At 31.1% G+C, this 22818-nt stretch overlaps 4 protein-coding genes across 4 annotated transcripts; all 4 read left to right on the forward strand.

The window, feature by feature from the left end:
• The first annotated feature begins 104 nt into the window (after positions 1–104).
• Positions 105–1058, forward strand: LOC106367410 (peroxisome biogenesis protein 7-like). The gene is given in 1 exon segment (NM_001316114.1): positions 105–1058. A coding segment is annotated over 1 exon segment (954 nt).
• A 10760-nt stretch (positions 1059–11818) lies between these two features.
• LOC106363262 lies at positions 11819–15030 on the forward strand. Its single transcript, XM_048740090.1, has 2 exons — positions 11819–13058; positions 13150–15030. Exons 1-2 carry the CDS (start codon positions 12409–12411, stop codon positions 13472–13474), a joined length of 975 nt encoding a protein of 324 aa, XP_048596047.1. The 5' UTR covers positions 11819–12408; the 3' UTR covers positions 13475–15030.
• On the forward strand, positions 14892–16157 carry LOC106363263. The gene is made up of 3 exons (XM_048740489.1): positions 14892–14948; positions 15024–15769; positions 15842–16157. The coding sequence occupies exons 1-3, from the start codon at positions 14892–14894 to the stop codon at positions 16155–16157; spliced, it is 1119 nt and encodes a 372-aa protein (XP_048596446.1).
• A 3410-nt stretch (positions 16158–19567) lies between these two features.
• On the forward strand, positions 19568–21045 carry LOC106367411 (protein BPS1, chloroplastic-like). The gene is made up of 2 exons (XM_013807175.3): positions 19568–19740; positions 19875–21045. Exon 2 carries the CDS (start codon positions 19880–19882, stop codon positions 20963–20965), a length of 1086 nt encoding a protein of 361 aa, XP_013662629.1. The 5' UTR covers positions 19568–19740; positions 19875–19879; the 3' UTR covers positions 20966–21045.
• Positions 21046–22818: the final 1773 nt, after the last annotated feature.

Consider the following 22818-nt stretch of genomic DNA (forward strand, 5'->3'; position numbering starts at 1 on the left):
TAGAGAATATAATATAATTATCTATTTTTGAACATTATTGAAAATTATTTTATCCGATCAGATTGAGAGACTCTTCAATTGAATCAACACTCGCCGGAGAAGCCATGCCGATGTTCAAGGCGCCGTTCAACGGCTACTCAGTGAAATTCAGCCCTTTCTACGAGTCCCGCCTCGCCGTCGCCACAGCTCAGAACTTCGGTATCCTCGGAAACGGCCGGATCCACGTCCTCGAGCTCTCTCCCGGAGGTCCCGGTGTCACGGAGTCCATCGCCTTCGACACAGCCGACGCAGTCTACGACGTCTGCTGGTCAGAATCTCACGACTCCGTACTCATCGCCGCCATCGGCGACGGCTCCGTCAAGATCTACGACACAGCGCTCCCGCCTCCCTCCAATCCCATCCGATCGTTCCAAGAACACGCGCGTGAGGTTCACTCGGTTGATTACAACCCCACGCGCCGTGACTCCTTCGTCACGGCGTCGTGGGACGATACCGTGAAGCTGTGGGCCATGGATCGTCCCGCGAGCATCAGGACCTTCAAGGAGCACGCGTATTGCGTTTACCAAGCGGTGTGGAACCCTAAGCATGGAGACGTCTTCGCCTCTGCTTCCGGCGACTGCACCCTGAGGATATGGGATGTGAGAGAGCCTGGCTCCACCATGATCATCCCTGCGCATGACCTCGAGATACTGTCGTGTGATTGGAACAAGTATGATGATTGTGTTTTAGCGACTTGTTCGGTGGATAAGACGATTAAGGTGTGGGATGTGAGGAGTTACAGAGCTCCTTTGGCTGTGCTGAACGGGCATGGGTATGCGGTGAGGAAGGTGAAGTTCTCGCCGCATAGGAGGAACTTGATTGCTTCTTGCTCGTATGATATGAGTGTGTGCCTTTGGGACTATATGGTGGAGGATGCTTTGGTGGGGAGGTATGATCATCACACTGAGTTTGCTGTTGGGATTGATATGAGTGTTCTTGTTGAAGGTTTGATGGCGAGTACTGGTTGGGACGAGCTCGTTTATGTTTGGCAGCAAGGGATGGATCCAAGAGCGAGTTGAAACAAGTTTAAGTCTCTGTGTTTCCTCTTTATTTATTATGGAATAATAAAGTTGGGATCTTTCATAAAAAATGCCATGTCACTGATGGAATATTCATACATAGATGAACTTGTTTGTGGACGCTTTACAAGAAATGACTATACTCGCTCATGTTCTAGTGGATACATTATATTAGCTTGTTGTTCGAAACACTTGATTATTTCTTTGTGGACTCGAGATGGTTTATATTTGAAGGTATGGAAAACAAACAAAGTTGAAATCTTGGTAATTACTAGCACGTTTTTAAAAAAAAGAGAGTTAGTTTTACCATCTTAACTTCTCTTATATACAAGAGCAAAGCTCGAGGTAGTGAACCTTGGGAAAGGGCTGTTTTTGACAGTCTTTTTACATATTCTTCCCTCTATAACCATCTTCAAAATGATAGACTTTGATTGTGGTCAGAAATGCAACCTATGCTTCTTTTTCTCTCTCCTCTTTTTTATTTCTACTTTGTTTTGTCATAATCAATATTCAAAAAATCACTAGATGGTAATTAGGCGCTCGGCTGAAGATCAGCACCTACACGGATTATTTAGAGCCTAGACATTAACAAATCATTGATTTATTACAAACCTTATTACTTAATTTAACATACTAATACTAATTTAAATTGATTTAAACAGATTTAAACCGTTTAAAAATGGTTTGAACTGATTAATGTTAGTTGGCAAATTTTCAATGCTGTTATACATAATTATTTATATTAATTAATTATATAAATTACAGAAAGCAAAAAAAATTGTTTCATTGATTCTTTTTATAATCAACTTTGTATTCATAAATTATATACGATACAAATTAAAATACAAGTTATATAAATGATAATATATTATAATTCTTATATAAAGTATAATCCTATAATTTTTATTCATAAAATAACTCTATTTAATTGTATTAATTTGATTGATTGTGATAATAAAAATAAAGTTTTGCAATAAAAATAAATGTGAAAATTTGATTTAAGAACATAAAATTGAAGGACAAAACAGAACTCATTCCAACATTTTCCATCTTTGAACATTAAAAAGGAATCATCTTAAGAACAAAGTAAAAAATTGATATAATACAAATTTATATACAAAATATTAATGTATTCAAAGAATGTACAGTTATAAAAAAAGTTATATCAAAGAGACAATATCATTTATACAAGTTTTAGATTGTAATCTAATCTATTAAAACTGAAGTACAATTAGAAATTAACTCTAACTTTTTTGAATATTTACTATACCATGCCACTGGCTTTAAATACCATTTTTTAGAACATTGCTAAACTATTGTAATTAAACTACCCTAAATACCGATGTTTTAAGATTGTTTATTCATTGTTTCTTTTTCTTGAATTTTTCTGGATATTTTTTTTTCTTGGATATTATCGACTGAAATGAAAATTATCTCTTTTATTTGAACTTGGCAGAGGCAGATGACTGAATCATGATATTGATGAATAATAAAATTGTATGTACGTGAGAATTCGTGAATCTGTGGATTCATCATTTCATTTTGTCGTATTGTAACACTTTCATCTGTTTGATACTTGGATCAAGTAGAAAATGATAGTCATAATGCTAAATTAGGAAAACGCGTTAATTATATATAAATTATGAATATTTCTATTCAAAATAACCAATAAAAGCTAATGGAACAATATAATCACGTAGATGTCATTAGTATAGGAGATATTCAAAAAAATTATATATTTTTATGATTAGATCACTAACAATATTCTTTACTCTCTAAAATCATTCATAATATTTATAACATGGTTAATGAATACTATCGAATTCCTATAATTTAGCTATATGTTAAACATAAAATATTGTAATCTTTTACTTACCACAAAAAAATATAATATATATATATATATATATATATATATATCAGAATATTCCAATACTAATAGAATAAATATTTACAAACACGCTATGACATACACTAATTAATAATAGAATCGATAATAGGAAATGAAAATAACTTGGACACCTTTTCTAAACCTTATATGTACGGTTTGTATATTATGTACTTTCTAAATTTTATACATACACTTAGTATATTCTGCAAATAGAAAATGAAAATAATTTGGTATACATTTACTCGTGAGTGATTTTATTTTCTGATATTATATAAATCCATATGTTATATAAAATTTTTTATTTTCAGATATTTTCTCTGTTTTAACAAATGGAGATAATTGATCATCAAAATATTCTTTATGGTATTATAGTCCACTCCTCCTTATTTATTAATAATAACTAAAACTTTACAATCCATGTACATAGCCAATTTTGTAAAAAATATGTTAAATAAAAATGGAAGTTTACATTTTTTATTTCATGCATATTTTTATATAAATATATGCCAATGTAAATTGCATAAGACATATATATATATATATATATATATATATATATATATATATATATATATATATAAACAACTAATCCAATTGACGGTTTGATACAAAAAATAAAATTACTCTATATAACAAAACAACAACAAATTATGTACATACATATTATATTAAATTAATATTTAATACCGATTAATGTCAAAAATACACACTACCAAAAAACTATAAAAAATATTGAGATAACACTCAAACGGGTGCGCAGATCAAAAACTAGTTATTACTAACATTATAGTACAATCTACTTGCTTTAAAAAAAATTGAACACAAATTGTTTTAAAAAATTGGTATTTTAGTTATATAAAATTTTAATCCAAATAAAAATTTAATGTATGCAAAAATATTCATGATATTTCTATTAATAAATACATAGTTAATGTATAAATTAACATAAATTAATGGTTTAAAATTCATAAAAATTATCTTATAAATTAAGATAATTGTTGGATTAATGAGGAAAGCTCACCGACTCAGGTATATTTCATTAAAAAAAACTGTACACTCGCATTATATTTCTGAGGGATTATTAAAATCCTTCACTCTGCTCTCATCTTTATAATTATCACTTCTAAAATTTTTCTGATTGTTAATGGTTTACTAATTGATCAATGTTCTATTGCCGAATATATGTTTATACAAATCAAATACATTCCAAATTGAAATGGTTATCTACATGACTCAGTTAGAATTTCAGCTGATGCCATGCTGTTAAAGATTCATGATTGTTCTATTTTGAAAGAAGGTTGTTTAAACAAAGATGCCACATATGACATCATACCTTTTTTTAATTATAAGTTTTCAAGTAAATTGCAATAATCATTGTTTGTCTTTTTAAGTTGTGTTTCCAGTGTGATCATAAAAACAAAGTACTAAAGATTCAACATTTGAATATATGGGCCCATCTTCCTCATAGTTACATCCGAGCATTTTATAATTTATCCAAACCCGATTGGATATCATACATGTCTTTCATTTTATTTTAATAACTATTTATTTATTTAAATTAGTTTGTATCTGATAGTACTTGAGACAAGATCATATGCCAGAATAATCCCAAAGTTATAAATATTATATCTGAAAGCCTGATTCAAAACCTATTATAATATTTTTTTTTTTTATTTTTTTTTTTTTTTTTTTTATTTTCTTGCTGTCAAAAAAAAAAAAAAAAAAAATTATAATAGGTTTTGAATCAGGCTTTCAGTTATATAGTTTCAGATAAACTTTCAAAATTCTAGACACATTTCAGTTTATTCTCGTGTATTCATTCATGATTTTAGATCTTCACATATAATTTGGATATTAGATACTTGGATTGAACTATATCCAAAACATATTAGGTATTAAATGGTTATAATAATAATTGTGACCTAAACCGATTTGGAACCGATAGAAACCAATCCAAAACCAAGCAAACTTTTTGATAAACAAATAAACAAAAAATTATCAATTTACTTGTGAGATTCTAACGCCGCGAGATTGATCTATGAATATAAAACCAACAAAGATGAAGTAGTTTGGTACAACTTTATTCCCACAACCTAGATAAACAATCTGATTAAATAAACAAACAAAAAGAGCAATCAACAAAAAGAATTAAATAAAACATAGCATAGATAATGTGTTGGACTCACAGGTAAGACACAGACGTCGAGCGTGTGGACTTTTCTATTCCTTTAAATTGGGAGAGAAACTATTTTCTTTGGTTTCTGAAGTGAGATGTATCCGTTCAAACTGATTTTATATCCTCCACTAGCATAAACTATAAATGAAAACAATAAAAAATTAGTCAATATATAAATATAAAACAATATGCACAAATTTATCTCGCTTACTTTCGCCATCATTTCCAACCGGAAAACTGTCCACTGCCAACAATACAACATCCAACCGACATTGTGCTTTAGCTCGCTTATGAACATAGGTTACAAGAATGCTACTTTGATTTTTTGCCAAATGGCAAAAATCCTTTAACATAAAATTATCCAACGACTAAAACATCAATTCTAAGGAACAAAATCCAACCATTCCAATTTCAGCAACACTATTTAGAAATCATGCTACTATTTTAGATGGAATGATGTATCTGCCAACATAAAAAAAATGCAAGTGTTAGCAAAAAACTCTAAACATTTAAAAACATATTGAAAATTTACTAAACATTCTGTCTATTCACAACAGCCTGGAAAGAGACTCGATTGACATTACTTCCGCTCAACACCAGACTGCCACTGTTACCATTGTTCATGGCCGCATCAACTTGTAAAACATGCAAGGTGGTTAAGCTGTGAGAATAAAAAGCAGTATTAATTCTTGAAATTACTCTCTTCGTGACACAAATAGTACTACCACCTGAAAACAATTACAAGTCAATATACAAAATATGCAATAAATGTAATCAGCTTTAGGAAGCATACCTAAATGTATGACCCTAAAAATCAACATTCTAATTTGATTTCTTAAAACTGAAGTTAGGAAGAAATACCTATTTTCCAACTTCATCATATTAGACATCTGTTCATGTAATGACAACATAGCAAAACAACCAAATACACTAATATAACAACAAAACAAAACATAAGCATAATTATTTAACAACAATCATTATACACATAATATAATGGCAAACAAAATATTTTTTCACAAGTTCGATCTTATAAAAAGAAGTAAAAAAGATTTGACAGCAATCATCACTAATCAACCCTAAAGATAAACATTCAAACATGATTCTTAAAACTAATGTTACGAAGAAACGTCTTTTTCCAGACTCCATCATATTACACATGTGTTCATGTAATAACAACATAGAAAAACAACCAAACATACTATTAAAGCCATAAATCAAAACATAAGCGTATTTCTTTAACAGCCATAAGTTGAATATTCAAAAGATAAGAAAGTAAGATCTGGCCAAAATCATCACTAATCAACCCTAAAGCTCAACATTATAACATGATTTATTAAAACTGAAGTTAGAAAAACGTTCATTTTCAGACTTCATCATATTAGACATGTATTCATGTATTGACAACATAGCAAAACAACCAAACACACTATTAAAGTCACAGATTAAATCATAAGCCTAATTTTTTAACAACAATCATCAGACATGTAGTATAATGGCAAACAAAACATTTTATTTTGCACAAGATGATATTCTAAAGAGAAACAAATAAGATCTGACAGCAACCATCACTAATCAACCATAAAGATCAACAATAGAAAAAAACAACAACCAAACACACTATTAAAGCCATATATCAAAACATAAGCATAATTATTTAACAACAATCATTAAACACATAGTATAATGGCAAACAAAACATTTCATATTCCACAAGTTCAATCTTCTAAATAGAAACAAATAAAATGTGACAGCAATCATTACTAATCAATCCTAAAAATCAACATTCTAACAAGCTTTCTTAAAACTGAAGTTAGAAAGAAATCTCATTTCCAGATTTCATCATATTAGACATGTGTTCATGTAATGACAATAGAGCAAAACAACCAAACACACTATTAAAGCTATAGATCAAAACATAAACATAATTTTTAAGAGACACCAATGTGTATCTCACTGATGTTGATTCTCTATTGTGATTAGTTTCTCAAAGAAGATACATTGCTATTATTGTATTTATATAATAATATTTTTTTTTTACGTAATTAAATTTAATCTTAAATTTTTTGGGGCCAGTTAAAATGTGCCAAATGACATATGGATTCCTCTGAATTGTGTCAGAATCTTCTCTTCAAGAAGCAATTCTTCCTTTTATACTTACTCTCTCTCTCAACTTCTTAGTTGTTTAATATTATTTTTTTTAAGAAACTCTAACATTTTAGAGCCAATGCGGATGCTCTTACAATGTCAATGACTCGTTTAAAACAAACCACTAATTTATAATGGGTATAACCCGTTGATCAATAACATATATGTATGATATATCTATCGGCAAAACCTAGCTATTAAAATATACAAACAACTACAATTGTTAGGAAATCAAATATTATATAATATAATCTAAAATGCCATCAAACCATAATATAAGTTCTATTTCTAAACCCACCATCAACTCTTAATATTTTCAATATAATAGAAAAACTTTTTTTTCTCTTCACTAGTTAATTATAATATATATTAAAAACTAGAGCTGAGAAAGCATCTAGGAATGTATATCAGGCATCACCATAGTGGTTGCAAAAGAATATTTGAAATCATAGATTTATTGTTTATTTTTAACTAGATGTTGAAGAAGCAGAATATCTTTTTTTGTTTAATTTCATATTTATAAATCTTCCAAAATATGTTACACTGCAAAATTTGCAAAATAGATGAAACTGTGTTATTCTCCCCAATTTTTTTTAATATCAAAATAGGGTAAGTTTAATTCTGTAGAACGATATCAGCTTAAATCTTGCAGCTTTCGAATTCTATATGTTAGACAAATAGCCAATAAATAGTATGCCGTACGTCCTTTCTGATTCGTGATTGGAAATATAATATGCTAGGGTATAAACAATAGAAAAAAATCTTTTTATATGAATGTTTGTTAAATATCAAATAATAGTTGAGCAATAAATTTTATTCTAAAACAATCTTCTTTATTTCAGATCTATATTGTAAATGTTAGTAAGCATTTTAAGTAATATATCACTTTGAGTTAAAAATAACATTAACCTTCATTATTTTTTTGTTAGAGATTACAGAATTATCCTACCATTAAAAATTTGAAAAACTTTTAACGGTTATATTTTTTGTATTTTATTGACTTTATTCGTTTGTAAAAAATTAAATAATAATATACAATAAAAAGTATGTACAATATAAGTTATTTTATTGTATTGTTTTATTGACATAGTAAAAAAGGTTAATCTATAATTAAAATAATTACTATTCTATTTGTTTTCAAGAGGTTCAATTTTAAATATTTTTCCACTGATTAATTTATTAACAATAATGAAACACAATTTGATAAAATAAGATAAATTTAAATTTTAAAATACTATATAAATAATATATACCCAGGTTAAGGGGTTCGAATCCCAGACTATGCAATTTATTGCAGATTACAGGAAATCCAGGTTACAAGTCCCGGAGAGAGCTGTTTATTAAACAATTATGCAGACTACAGAAGAAAAGCTTACAAGGGATCTTCAACATGGTGCAAGTAAATCTCGTCAGACGTGGATCTTCATAGGACGGCTCAAGTGATGCAGTTAGGTGTAGGTCTTCATAAGGCAGGTAGTCTTGTCGGTTGTTAAAATCGTCTATGTAATTTTTCTCATATCATAATTGTAATATCATAATAAATCAGCGTTAAAAAAAAGTAGAGTTGTTTAAGAGATTAGACTCATTAATTTCATTTAAAAAATACTATATAAATAATTCAGCAGTACATAATAATAAACATATTTTATTAACTGAAATTTCTTTTGTTTAAATTCAAATTATAGTTTTAATTTTTAGTAAATTTCAATTAATATAATTTTCTAATATTTATGTGTTGAAAATTATTTTAGTATTTATTGAACTTCTTCGTATACCAAAATTATCTGTTGAAATTTTTCCCATGCTATTTTAAATTATTCTTACAAATTAATAATTTTATCCATTAAAATTTTTTACATATCTGAAAATATTTTATTTATATTCAATATTGAATATTTTATTCAAAAATGTTCAGAGTGATCGGAATTTCAGTTAAACCAAAATGTTATTAAATGTAACCAAACTATCATAATCTGAAAATCAGGATGAACCAAACCATAATGTGAAAATCAATAGGAAAATTGCTAAAACTACCTCATTCCTAATACCACCTTTCATGTTTAATTTAACCACTTTTACCCTACTTTTTAAAGATGTAAAAAAATAATACTAATAACCTAGAGTTAACTAATTTATTCATGGTATATTAGGAAACTATAATAGTATTTTCACGGTTGTATTAATAACGTAAAATCAATCATAATGGCATGATTGATAATCACAGAATAATAATAGTTAACAGAGATACTAGGAAACTTGTATAGAAAACACACTTAATTACATTCTTCACGTTAATACAAATTGATATTTCGTTTGTCAATCTTTTTGAATTGGTCAATATTGGGTTAGTCATAATTTCCACTGAGATGGAATGAAACTATACGTAACAGAAAGAAAAGAGTTATTTTTGACAAACTTTTGTTCATACCATATAAAGGTGGTTTTTTTTCTCCATAGGAGGGGAAAATGCCACCTGTCACACCTTATTTTTTCCACATTTTAAACTTTTACGCATTACTGTCTCGGAATTAAGTTTTTAATTAGGCTATAATTAATTTATTAACAACTTAATAACCTTGTTATTTTTTCATGTTTTTTATTATATCAGGCCCAACCCAAATCTAATCAGAAACAAAACTTTGTTACTTGGAATTCGAGAGGCTATCAACGCTCTGCGACACCATAACCGTACCGCTTCACCTCACCTTGCAAGAGTAACGTTTTGTAGTTATGGCATTCAATCGAGAAAATCCACTATGAAAGTGCAAAACGGGTCTAATACAGAGAGTAAAATATACAAGTACAATGCTATTTTTTATTTCACAAAGTACTACAACAGGATAACAATGAAAGAACATAATTAAACATTTTTTTCGTACGTTTAGTTTATATATTTTGATTGTTTTAATATTTTTTTTATTAAATTTAATAATTCTGAAATCTAATTTGACTATTTACCCGGTTCTTGGTCAAACCAACTATTGGTTCAACTACCAAGTCGGTCGGAGTTTTAAAAAAAACTTGGAAAACCGAACCAAATTCGATCCGAAAAGGTAATACCGAATCTAAACTGAAATTGGTTAGTCATCTGAACGGATACAACATTTTGGTATCTAGAAAACCAGAATTAAATCTGACACGAACCGAAATATTTTGGATATCCAAATATATCTAAATCAGATTTGTATACTTAAATATATTAATTATTTTTAGATTTAAGATCCAAAAATATCTAAAATATATAAGATAGGTTGAAGTTTTCCAAAATACTTTAAAATATATATAAATAGTCAAAACTAAATGTCAAAAATAGCTAAACGATACTCCAAATAGTAAAAATTCTTGAAATATCTATCGATTTTATATCTAAATATTTAAACCAAACCAATTTTTATCTTAAGTTTAGGTAGTTTTGCATATATTATTCAAATTTATATGTTATATATTATTTCCTATTATTAATTTTGAGAAATTTAAAGCATATATGAATTTTAGTTTTCCGAAAAATAATTTAAACAGGTTATTCGGACTCACAAGGATCTGAACCAAAATATATAAATATACGAATGAATTTAAATTTTTAAGCTCGAAAACCCAAAATCTGAATAGACCTAAACCAAACTTGAATGGATATCCAAACGCCCACCCCTATATTAGAAAGAAGTAGCCATTTAGATTTGAAGAATGAACATGGAAAAACCTACAAAAATTGTGGACACAATTACCAATTGCAAATTTTAAGTTACAACATAAAAAAAATTAAAATTTAATTACATAGATTTATGTAAATATATCATGTGCTTTTTTTAACTGCAATTTTTTAACTTCTGTACTTCTTTTATCATAGTACAATGTGGTGTTTCACCGACCAAGAAACTTGATCTCCAGAGTCGTTTTCAGTTGACTAAAAAAGGCAACAAGTCTATGGTTCAATACCTTTAAGAAATCAAGTCTTTTCTGAAAGTCAACAATACTATGGCCAACAAGTCCTATTCTCTAACGGTTCGAACTAGACGGATTATTTGGAGCTTAGACACTAACAATCATTGATTTATTTTATATATGTAATACATTTATATAAGATATTTTTAAAAAATTTAATTATAAAATTATGGTAATGAATTATAAAATTATAAAGTTAGAGTTATTAATATCGTTTATACGCTAATAATTATTTTTATAATTAAAAACAAAATTTAAGTTAATAATATTAGATTTATCTGTTACATTAGATAATTCTTATATATATTGTATTGTTATATGAAAATAATAGTTTTATGTTAAAAAGTTAAAAATTAAGATATAAAACAACTTATAACTAAATATTAATCAAACAAATATATGTGTATAAAGATATTTTCTAAAATATTTCTAATATGTGAATATTTTTAAATTTAGCACTATAATAAGCATATATATTTTTACGAAAAAAATTCATATATAAATACTTTTATGTTTGATTAATTTTTTTAAAAAACATAAATAATAACTTATTATATTGGTTTTTTGAATTAATAAGATATTAAACTAATAAATATTTGTAAAAAGTTTATGTTCGCATGTGCATATAAAAATGAGATTTAAAATTATTTTTAAAAGTCAAAATATGGCATATAAAGAAGTAAATCTGTATTTGGCCTTTCTGATTTCTTTCTTTAGACAGGAGAATCCGATAAATTAATCAATTTATCCACAAATGGAAAGAGGAATAAAAAAAAAAGTTGGTGTCCAAATCAAATAATTCTCCTGGTTAACTTGAAGATGATAGACATTCGCCTCGTTCGTCAACATAACTTAAGTTTATTGTGTGTGTGTAGAGACTATCTCATCAATGTCTCACCTTCTTCTCTCCCGACTCTCCGACCTCTCTTTCAGGCGCTACTCGCTCGTAAGCTTTCTTCTCGTACGATTTAATAAGACTTTAGCTGCTTAAAAGTATTAGTAGTTTATTTTACCGAATAGATGATATGAACCATTCGCTTAGTCATTGCGTAGCGACGAGATAGTTTATTAGCTTATTTATTTATTATCTACTGTGACAGTTGCACAAGACCATTCGCTTGTTTTCATCGTCTTCCTCCAGCCCCTGTTTTCCGCTTAGCGTCGAGGAGAAAGACTCGTCGGGAGACGGCGGAATGGTCGGAGACGTCCACTTGTTCGATGCGGCCACGGAAGGGTTAGTCACAGTCGCTGACAAAACTATACCCGTAGAGCTCGTTAACGGCGGTATTGTGGTCGGAGCTTCTCATGGATGGTTATTTTTCAAAGACCGGCACGATCATTCCGTATCTATGACCGACTTTTACAACTCTTTGGCTTTAAAAAAAAACGCAACGATGGTTCCTATGCCTACATTTACTGCACTCCACCATTGCCAAACTGAAGTTGTCTGGAATGTGGCAATGTCGACTTCTCCTGGTCAGCAAGAAGATGAAGATGATTGGGTAGTTGGTATCAAGTTCTTGGGTAACCAGCTGAGTTTCTGCAGGCCCCGTCGTGACCTGCGGTGGACCAACGTCTCAGCTCCTTTTAAAATATTCAACAACTCAAATCTCATGTTCTCAAAGAGAGATAAAACATTTAAGTTGCCTGCTCCCGTAGGCAACTACTTGTGCTCCTGGGATATCCAGTTCCACAAGGACGAATACCCTGCCCCTAAGCTCCATAAGCTGCTTTTTCACAACCTTCCCCAGTTGCCCCTGTCCATGTGGGAGCTCTTGGATTCGTGTCCGAGAGAGGATCACTGGGTGGAGTCACCATCGGGGGAATCCTTCCTCGTAAAATGGTACATATTACTTTAAGAGATTTATGCTAACCTTGCCAATTGTTATGCATCATTTCTAACACCCTTTGGCTCTTATGTTATGTCTTTGTAGGTACTCCCGTGTCTCACTGTCCCCTAGCTTGTCTACATTGCCGATAGTTATGGTGTTCAGAGAGGAAGACAGAAAGGATGGAATAATAAAGATGTGTTACACAGAGGACATTGGAGATATTTGCGTCTTCCTTTCAAAGAGTGAGGCCTTCTGCGTCCCGGCTAGTTCTTGCCCTGGTCTCAAGCCTAACTCCATTTATGTCGCTGACCGTGTATTTTCTGTGTACGATCTCACCACCAAAACCTTCAATCATTTTAAATACCCCATAGATGCACCAGAGAAGATTTCCCGCGTCCCTTGTTGGCTTCCACCCGTTTCAGTCTAAGTTTCTATGGTCCTGTGTTTGGTTCATTAGTGTTATGGTCTGGTATTTTCAAGCAAGCCAGCCTATTTTATTGAACTTCTCACTTTGTTTGTTTGTTTGTTTGTTGAAACGCACTAAACTCAGGTGAAGTCTAGCCCTCTTTGTTTTTAATTTGTTCACTTGATGAATTTTGTTTTTTTTTTTGTAAACTGTGAAATTTTCTTTTACTCACCCTCTCTTTACCTTTTTACTTGTGTTTACATGTTAACACTGATATAGTGAAAATATTTTTCTATATGTTATATTGTTTTTTTCTCTCTATATAATGTGGATTTGTTTCTGTATAGTTACAGAAACAAATTTATAATTTGGATTTGTTTCTGTATAGTTACAGAAACTTTGAACTGAAAACAAAATATTTGCAAAATTGACAATCAAATTAAAAGAAGAAACAAAATTAGTCTAACAATGGTTTTAATCATTATATGCATCTCAATTTATTCATACATTATTTTTTTTTTTTTTGTCATCAACAAAACATATTCATACTGACTATATAAACCAAATTGGGAGCTCCGTATCCATGTAAACGACAAAAAACTGTTGTTTCCTGACATTACGTGCTAGACTATCCGCTTTAAATTCTACTTTCGTTGTACATGAATGATCTAGTTTTCTTTCAATTTATTCATACATTATAGTTGAAGGTTATTGATCTTCGTGCACAAAAAAAAGGTTATTGATCTTCTAATTAAGTTTCATCTACTTTTCTCTACGAGAAGTTTAAAAAGCAAAATAACATTTTATGTATAATTATTCATCCAAAAGTTGTTAATATTAAAAATGATCATAAAATATGAGGTATCGTTGTGTAGAGATATTCTGATAACGAACGTAGTGTTATAAATTAATTTGATCTAACTAATAATTTTTTTGTATATAATAATGGTTTATAACATATATTATTTGTTTTATGTGATTTGCATGTTTTTCAAAACAAAAAAAATTAAAACGAATTGTTGTTAATATCATTACAAAATTCAGTTATACTAGTTTACTTTTATACTATTTAGTATTAGCAGTTGTACATAACTGTATGCTGTAAGTTAATTTAAATTAATGTTTTGGGGTATTTAGATTAAGTGACTCAGTTTTTTAACAACTCATTTTTTCCTCCTAGTCAAAGTTGTGATTGTGCAGATTCTTGGAACAACATATTCTTAATGGATTGTCTTCATCATGAATTGATGCGATATACTGTAACGATTTCTTTCCATATTATTTTGATTTGTTTCTGTATACAATTTATTTCAAGAGAGAGTGAAAATATCTTTACATATGTGAAAAACATTAAAAGGATTTCTTCTTCTTGTGTTTAGAAAACAAGTAATTATAAATAAAAAATTGAATTCAAATAATATTGTGGAATATTTCGTCAATGTCTCAGCTTCTCCTCCAACGACTCTCCAAATCCTCTTCCCGTAACATTTCACTCGTAAGATTCTTCACTCTCTAGAATTTACTCTTTTTTTTTAAAGAAAACAATTCTAATTAGTCATTGATTTGAAAGATTCATGAGAAGGCTAGGAGGGTGTTGTCATCGTCAGCAGCCACCAACCCGTATGTATCACTGGAGATAAGTGCTGATTTGAATGAGGGTGGAGGAACAATCATTGGAAGTGTCCTCCTGTTCGACGCAGCTAAGCATGATGTGCTCACGGTGGAGAAAACAATACCAGAAGAGATGATCGTTGAGGGGAAAGGAGTCGGAGCTTCCCACGGATGGTTATTTATGGAAGATCAACGCGATCGTTCTCTTAGTGTCACTGACGTTTTAAACCCTTTACCTTGCAAGAGAGAAACGACAGTGATTCCTCTGCCTCCGCTTGCTTCTTTGCAACTTTGCCAATCTAAGGTTGGCTGGAATGTGGCAATGTCCACTTCTCCCGACCAAGACGATGAGGATGATTGGGTGGTTGCTATCAAGTTCTTAGGTGGACAGCTTAGTCTCTGTAGGCCCCGTCGTGACCTCCGTTGGACTAATATTCAAACCCCTTTATTAGGCTACTTAGATAACTCAAATCTCATGTATTCCAAGAGAGACCAATGCTTCTACTTGCCTTCTCCTGGAGGTCACCACTTGTTCTCCTATGATATAAAAGACAAGGATCATCCCAATCCCAAGTTCCATGTGTTGCAGTTTCGTGACCTGCCCGAGTTGCCTCAATCCGAATGGGAGATTTTGGTGGGTTCGTGTTACAGGACAGAATATCTGGTGGAGTCAGCCTCCACTGGTGAACATTTCCTCGTCAAACGGTATTTATACCTTTCTTTAACTCTGCTAGCTACTTTTGTTATCAACTTTGTGACTGAAACATCATTCTTCAGGTACATCCAGACGTATCTCAAGAACGGGCAGGACTACAAAACGAAGCAGTTCATGGTATTTAGAGAGGAGGAGACGTTGGAAGGAGGAAGATACATGTGTTACACTGACAACATTGGCGATGTGTGCATCTTTCTTTCAAGTAGTGAGGCTTTCTGCGTCCAAGCGAGCTCGTTCCCTGGTCTCAAGCCTAACTCCATCTACTATATAGGCCAAGGATTTGGTATTTACGATATTACCACCGGAACCTCCACTCCTTTTCACGGTGCACCGGCCAAGCTCTCCGCCTCTTTCTGGCTTCCCCCATTTTCTATCTAGTGGCTTGGTGTATCCTGTTTTCATTTGTAGGAGATGATTATCCTAAACCTCTTGGTATCCTACTATTTAAATAAATGATTTTTTCTTATAATCGGAGACGCCAGTGTAATAAGCAACTTGTTTCACGAAATTTGAAATGTTTCAAAGATTTTTTTTTTTTGACATATGTTTCAAAGATTCAATACTGTTTTTTTCTTTGAAACAAGGGTTAAGACTCATTATTGTTTTAGACAAATTGTAAACAATTGATTATTTATGGGCTTGAAATTCACATTTTTGGCTAAAATAGCCCATGGGCTTGAATCAAAAATAGAGATAATACGAGTAGTTGCTCAAAAAAACCAATAATACGACTATACTCTTGTTGCCTTTTAGAGAAGACTTGGACGTCAAAAAAAAAAAAAAAAAAAAAAAAGAGAAGACTTGATTTCTTAAAGGTATGTGTTAATCGGTACGAGGATTGGATAATCATACACGTCATTACTGACACGCGTTGCTAGTTCTTTATAGTCGGCGCCTGAAATTCGGTGTGTTCGAAATGCAGTGCCGTGCGAAGAGTTTTAAGGGTCTAAGGCAAGTTTTAAAAATAAATTTATTTACAACCGTGATAAAAATAATTTTCTAATATGATATATTATTTTCACCATATACACAAGTCTAATATTGTAAAAGAATAAGTTTATAACGTAAATATGTTATATTATGTCATATAGAAAAAAATACATGAATTCAAAAAATAAATTAATTAATTTTTGTAGAAATGTTTTTTTTTAATAAGTCTAAACCACTATACTAGAAATTATTTTAAATTTTAGAGCCCTAAAAACAGTCATATTAATCGGGGGCCTGAGGCGAATGCCTTTTTTAATACACTGTAGGCACGCCTGGAACCATAAAATCTGATACTAAATTATATAAAAAATATAAATTAAGAGATTTAAAGATCGATTACATAGAGAGAAGCTATGACATCGTAAGAGAATAATAAACTTGAGTACAAAAATAAGGTGAAATTATGAAAACGCTAATTCTTGTGTGCCGATTACGACCTGATTGCGAATATCTCTCTTTGCAAGTTCTTTGTTATTTCTAAAAACTTTCACTGATTCATTTTTTTTTGCTTTAAGCCGACTTTGCTTTCCGTCTTTCTTTTTCGTTGCACCTAGTTCAATTATATTGTTGGGCTTTGGACTTTGTCCAGAGATATATTTTCTAGTCCAACAAAAATATTTATATATTGTAATTTATCTTATAAAAGTATAAGTTAGTTCTCATATATAAATGTCAAAAAAAGTTGTAAGCTAATGCTTAGTTGGATATGAGGCATGTCTCATCTAACTTTCTCAAACTTTATGGTTGTTTCAACCATACATTCTATGTTTTTTAGTATTTTAATTTGAAAGCTTTTTACAAAAAAAAAAAAAAAAAAAAGTTGTACGAAATGTTTAGATGATATGCATGTGCCAAGGAAATGGAATTATTACACAATGTTTCAAGAGTTTACATGTTGTTTCCATCGACAAATATAGAGGTGGGCGTTCGGGAATCTATTCGGGTTCGGTTCGGGTCTATTCGGATTTTAAGTTTTCGGGGTCAAAGATTTCAACTCCATTCAGATATTTCTAAATTTCGATTTGGTTTTGGTGCGGATATTTACGGGTTCGAATAACCCATTAAAATTATTTTAAAAATTTTAAAATTCACTATATACTTTAAATTTCTCAAAATCTATAAATGAAATAATACATTACATGCAAATTTGAAAAATATATGACAAAATACCTAAACTTAACATATAATTTTATTTGGTTTGAATATTTGGATAGATAATCAATAGATATTTCAAATATTTTCGGTGTTTTGGATATATTTCAACTATTTTAGACATTTACTTTTGATTTTTTGTATATATTTTCAAGTATTTTGGACAATTTAAAAATATCTTATATATTTTGATGTTTTTAATAGACATTAAATCTAAAATATATTTATATAAGGGAGTATAGAAATCAATTTCGGATATCCCGAATACTTCGGTAGAGTCGGATTCGGTTCCGGTTCTTTAGATACCAAAATTTTGAACACGTTCGAATATTTAATCAATTTTGGTTCAGATTCGATACTACTTCTTCGGTTCGGATTCCGTTTGGTTCTTTGGACTTGGATTTTTTGCCCGGCCCTAAACAAATAGCTACATATCAGTTGACTAAAAAGTTAAAATATTAAATAATATAACAAAATTATAACATTAAAATTCCAGTTAAATCAATCTCCTAAACTATATTTTCGAAGTGATTTTGCCACGTATCCTCTCTACTATCATTTTTATAAAAAAAATGATGACATGACTAACAAGATTGATGACATGGCTTATAGTTAATATGACATGACTTATAGTTAATATGACATGGACAATCACATTTATTACTCATATATATTTTTGGTAAACTTTATAGAATATAACAATACCTGACACATTATATTTAATATTAATTTATATTTTTGGTAAACTTCTTAAAATATGGTAGTAACTCATAAATTATCACTAAAATAAATATATTGAAATATGCATTATAAATTTCGAAATATTATTTAGTTTTACTTTTATAATTATATAATTTTTATTACTAATATTTTTAAATTTTCTACATCTTTTTAAAAAATTAATAAATTGTTAATCTTAATTTCATCAGTTTCTTTTAGATATTTACAAATTTTATAAATATTGTATAGATTTAACTTTTAATAACTATACAATTTTATATGATTTTTTTAGTAATTTTATACAAGTTGATTTAATACATTCAACTAAAATAAATAGATAATTTTTTTTATCTAAGATTTGAATTCTAAATATATTATATTATTAAATATTATTTAAAATAAACAGAAAACTTTTTTTCTTAATTTTATACTTAAATAATCAATTTTATATTAAATATCAGTCAAAATAGTAAAATATATAATATTAATAAATTTCATTTTAAATATATTTTAATTTTAAAAAAATTTATCCCCGCATATGATGCAGGTAAAACACCTAGTTTTTTATAATTTGAAATACACCCCGAGATTAACCCATTGTTTTGTGAAGGAACCAGAACTTTCCAGCCGTTGGATTGAGAAAATTCCGCTGCACTTTCTTATTTATTTTCGCGCACAGAAGTCAACTAACAAGTGGCGACACCAGAGTCAGCAAAATCGATCTGTATTAAACTAGTCACTACAACCACACGCGTGTTTATCACGCTATATGCTTCGTCGCTGCCGCGTAGCTGAAACTAACCGCACTGCTTTTACAACTAGCAAAGGCAAAACCAACGTGAGAGTAACTTTGCTTCCCGTGTTGCGTTGATCTGCAGAACACGGCAAGAATTGTTTGATTCCTCTCTTATAAGAACGCGTGTTTCAACACTTGTGTTTCCTGGAACACACACCCCATCTCTCCTCCTATATATACACTTTCTCTCCTAAACGGTTTACTAATTAAACTGTAATTTATTCTTTCTTCCTTCCCTCTCATTTTCTTTTGAGGCCAACATTGAAGTAAGCGCTAACACTTCCCAAGAATCTCTCTCTCCAGGTGAGTAATAATTTAGATTCACAACAATGATGTCTGGATAAAATCATTTTAGTTCCAAAAAAAATAAAACAATAGTTTGGATTTTCTTTCTTATTTTCTGATATGTAACTTTTTTTTCTTTGTGTGTGTAACAGTTAATATGAGCCACCGTATAAAAGATCATCCACCAAGAGTGTTCTTCCGCTGTGGAAACCCATTCAAGAATCTATTTCCCAAGACCAACAATGCACGCATATCCCCAAATCTTCTCTCACTGTTGAACAGTTTCGAGACAAGCTTGATGTTATCGATTAGAGAACTTATACCAAAGGACGATGGGAATGCTATTCTCACTGTTTCTTGGATGAAGGAAGCAATGGCATCTCTTTGTGAAACACACAAGAGTATCAGGACACTCGTGACCGATCTAGAGCTTCATGTCTCGGACTTGGAAGAAAACTTTATTTATATCTACTCTGACATTAGCTCGAAGCTGCTTGAACTCTGCAACTCCTTCACCTCAGAGCTCGACCGTGTCAACCACGGAAACATGTTACTCAAGTTTACTTTTAGTAAGCTGGAGACTAGCAGTTGTTCTGAGGAAATTTCTTTGTTGCATCTTGAGAGTTGGAGGCAGCACATGGCTTCCAAGAACCCGAGGATCGAAAACTGCGGCGCGATTTTGAGTAGTCTTGTTGAATCGTTGAAACATCACCACCATAGTCTCTCCAAGAAGAAACTATCTGGAAAAGGAAAAGTCCTCCTACGAGCTCTATACGGTGTCAAGGTCAAGACTTTGTACATAACCACCGTGTTTGCTGCAGTGTTTTCTGGTTCTTCGAACAATCTCTTGTATCTAACCATTCCAAAGGAGATGGAGGAGGTTCCATGGGCCCAAGGTTTCATGGAACTGCAGAACATGGTTAACCCGGAGATCAAAAACGCATTCTTATCAGACAGGTTCACGGTTATTAAAGATTTAGAGGCAGTTGAATTAGGTGTAAAGAAGCTTCACACAGCGGTCCAAGAAGGGTCGGACACTAATGTATTGGTGGAGGTATTGAAGAAATCAGTGATGGAACTCTCGGAAAGGTTTGATCTTGTCTCCAAGGAAACAGGTTGCTTGGTTAAGACAGTGATCTCTTCTCGAGACGCATTGGTGGAGAGGCTGTGGACCAAATATGAAGACGAGTTAGGAGTTAAATTGCCCATGATGATAAGTGTTAAGAGACTTGTTTGTGAATAGTGTGAGTGTTTTGTTTCATGTTCAGTAACAATAACAATGTAATTAAATAAAATGAACAATAATAGCAAAATTTATAATCAGAGCAAGTGTGTACAAAAGATCATGTTGCAGATACTCTCTTCTCGCAAATTTGGATTGGCAAATAGGGTGAACGAATTGATTAACTTGAGAATAGAGTTATGCCTCACCGAGTAAACAATAATTTGTCTCTAACTTAGTTCCACTAGTTTTATCTTTTATGTAACTACAAACTAATTCTTAGATTTTGAAAATTAAGAACCGAGCTCGGTAATATTAAGATTGTCCGAATCATACATTTATAATGTTACTTTACTGTCCGAGTAAACAAATTTGTTTTTCATAAACATTGGTATATTGTAAAAGTTCATATAATCACAATTCTTTGATTATTTAAAAGTCTATATGATGTTGTGTTAAACAATTTTTGTCTCCTCTGCAAGTCCATGACTAACCAGGCATGTCGATAGCAATGGTGAACCTTCTTCTCTAGAGGTTGAAGCAGAGTGTGGTTGTGTGGCCGTAAACCTTTTATACCTCCAGAATCCTGTTGAGCCTTTACCACGGCAATGTCCACCTGTGCAATGAATTGTTTCTAAGACAGCCTAAAAAGCATCTGACAACACAAGAACGCAGTCCCTACAACTACAAGACTCTCAGGTTCTCTTTTAAGAAGCATTTTTTTTATCAACTAAGAAGCATATTTCATTGTCTATAATCAACAAAGAAGAGCCTAAGACTGTGACATCTGTGCTCCTAAGCCAGAAATTAGGGTACACAGAAGTATTCTACTCTTTTCGTCCCACTTTAGTATACGACTGTGTGGGTCATTTCCATATTCCAGCAATTGTTTTCGATATATATTTCATATTACGAAATATTAACAAGCATATGTTCTCATAGGTCCATGTGAAGAATGATGTCAGTGAGCACAGACAAAATGCCAACGAAAAAGAGACTGGAGCTGTAGACTTGAAACAAATCAGAACACAAGTGAGTGCAGTGGATTCTTTTTGTTTATTGTTCTAATCACAAGAATATGAACTCAAAAGATCAATAAGAATCACTCTTATTAGCTTATAAGAAATTTCCTCAAAACTTAAACTCACACACAAAATCTCTCAAACTCGTAAGTTATGTCACAAGTTGACATCTCCTTATATAGATTTATTTATTTCCTAAACACATTAAACAAAGCTTATCTAGATAACTCCTAGATAATATGTATTTCCTATTTCAATTAGAATTAGGTTAGCTTGGTAGTCAAGCTCACTTCAAGATTATCTTCAACGTTCTCCCTCTTAATCTTGAAATCAAAGTTCTTCACATCTTGAACTCCAACAAGCTCCCTCATCTCCTTGAACTTGATTCTAGTGCTTTGGTTAAAGCAAAGTGTCCGAGCAGGTTGAAGCAAAGTGTCCCAATTTATCACATCTAAAGCATGTAATCTTGTACATGTCAAAGTATCGATATGTCCTTCCACGTCCTCTTCCTATACCATAGAAACGTCCACCTCGGCCTTTGTTTCTATAATCTCTGTTTTCATCACGATTTGGTTGAGCATCCATATTTGCGTACATGAGTTTACTCTGCGCGTCTTGCCCGTCCTCTTCCTCTTCTCGTACTCTTTCTTCATAGGTTTTGAGTCGATCTATAATGTCTTCGAAACTAGTAGTCTTGAGATCCAAGAATTGCTCGAGTGAAGCCACTATATGTATATACTTCTTCCGGGGCAGACTTTTGAGAAATTTTTTAACCATGTTAGTTTCTTCAATATTTTCACCCAAGGCAGCTGATTTTGATGATAATTCCGATAGCTTGCCGACAAAGTCATT

This window comes from Brassica napus, chromosome A9, assembly GCF_020379485.1.
Source record: "Brassica napus cultivar Da-Ae chromosome A9, Da-Ae, whole genome shotgun sequence".
In the NCBI taxonomy this organism is placed as follows: Eukaryota; Viridiplantae; Streptophyta; class Magnoliopsida; order Brassicales; family Brassicaceae; genus Brassica; species Brassica napus.

What these genes read in the sequence shown, in the direction of transcription:
- LOC106363262 (XM_048740090.1), top strand. Translation starts at nt 12,409, where the DNA reads ATGGTCGGAGACGTCCACTTGTTCGATGCGGCCACGGAAGGGTTAGTC. An exon ending in GAATCCTTCCTCGTAAAATG is followed by an intron (nt 13,059 to 13,149) that starts GTACATATTACT and finishes ATGTCTTTGTAG; the next exon opens with GTACTCCCGTGTCTCACTGT.
- LOC106363263 (XM_048740489.1), top strand. Translation starts at nt 14,892, where the DNA reads ATGTCTCAGCTTCTCCTCCAACGACTCTCCAAATCCTCTTCCCGTAAC. An exon ending in CTTCCCGTAACATTTCACTC is followed by an intron (nt 14,949 to 15,023) that starts GTAAGATTCTTC and finishes TTGATTTGAAAG; the next exon opens with ATTCATGAGAAGGCTAGGAG. An exon ending in GAACATTTCCTCGTCAAACG is followed by an intron (nt 15,770 to 15,841) that starts GTATTTATACCT and finishes ATCATTCTTCAG; the next exon opens with GTACATCCAGACGTATCTCA.
- LOC106367411 (XM_013807175.3), top strand. Translation starts at nt 19,880, where the DNA reads ATGAGCCACCGTATAAAAGATCATCCACCAAGAGTGTTCTTCCGCTGT.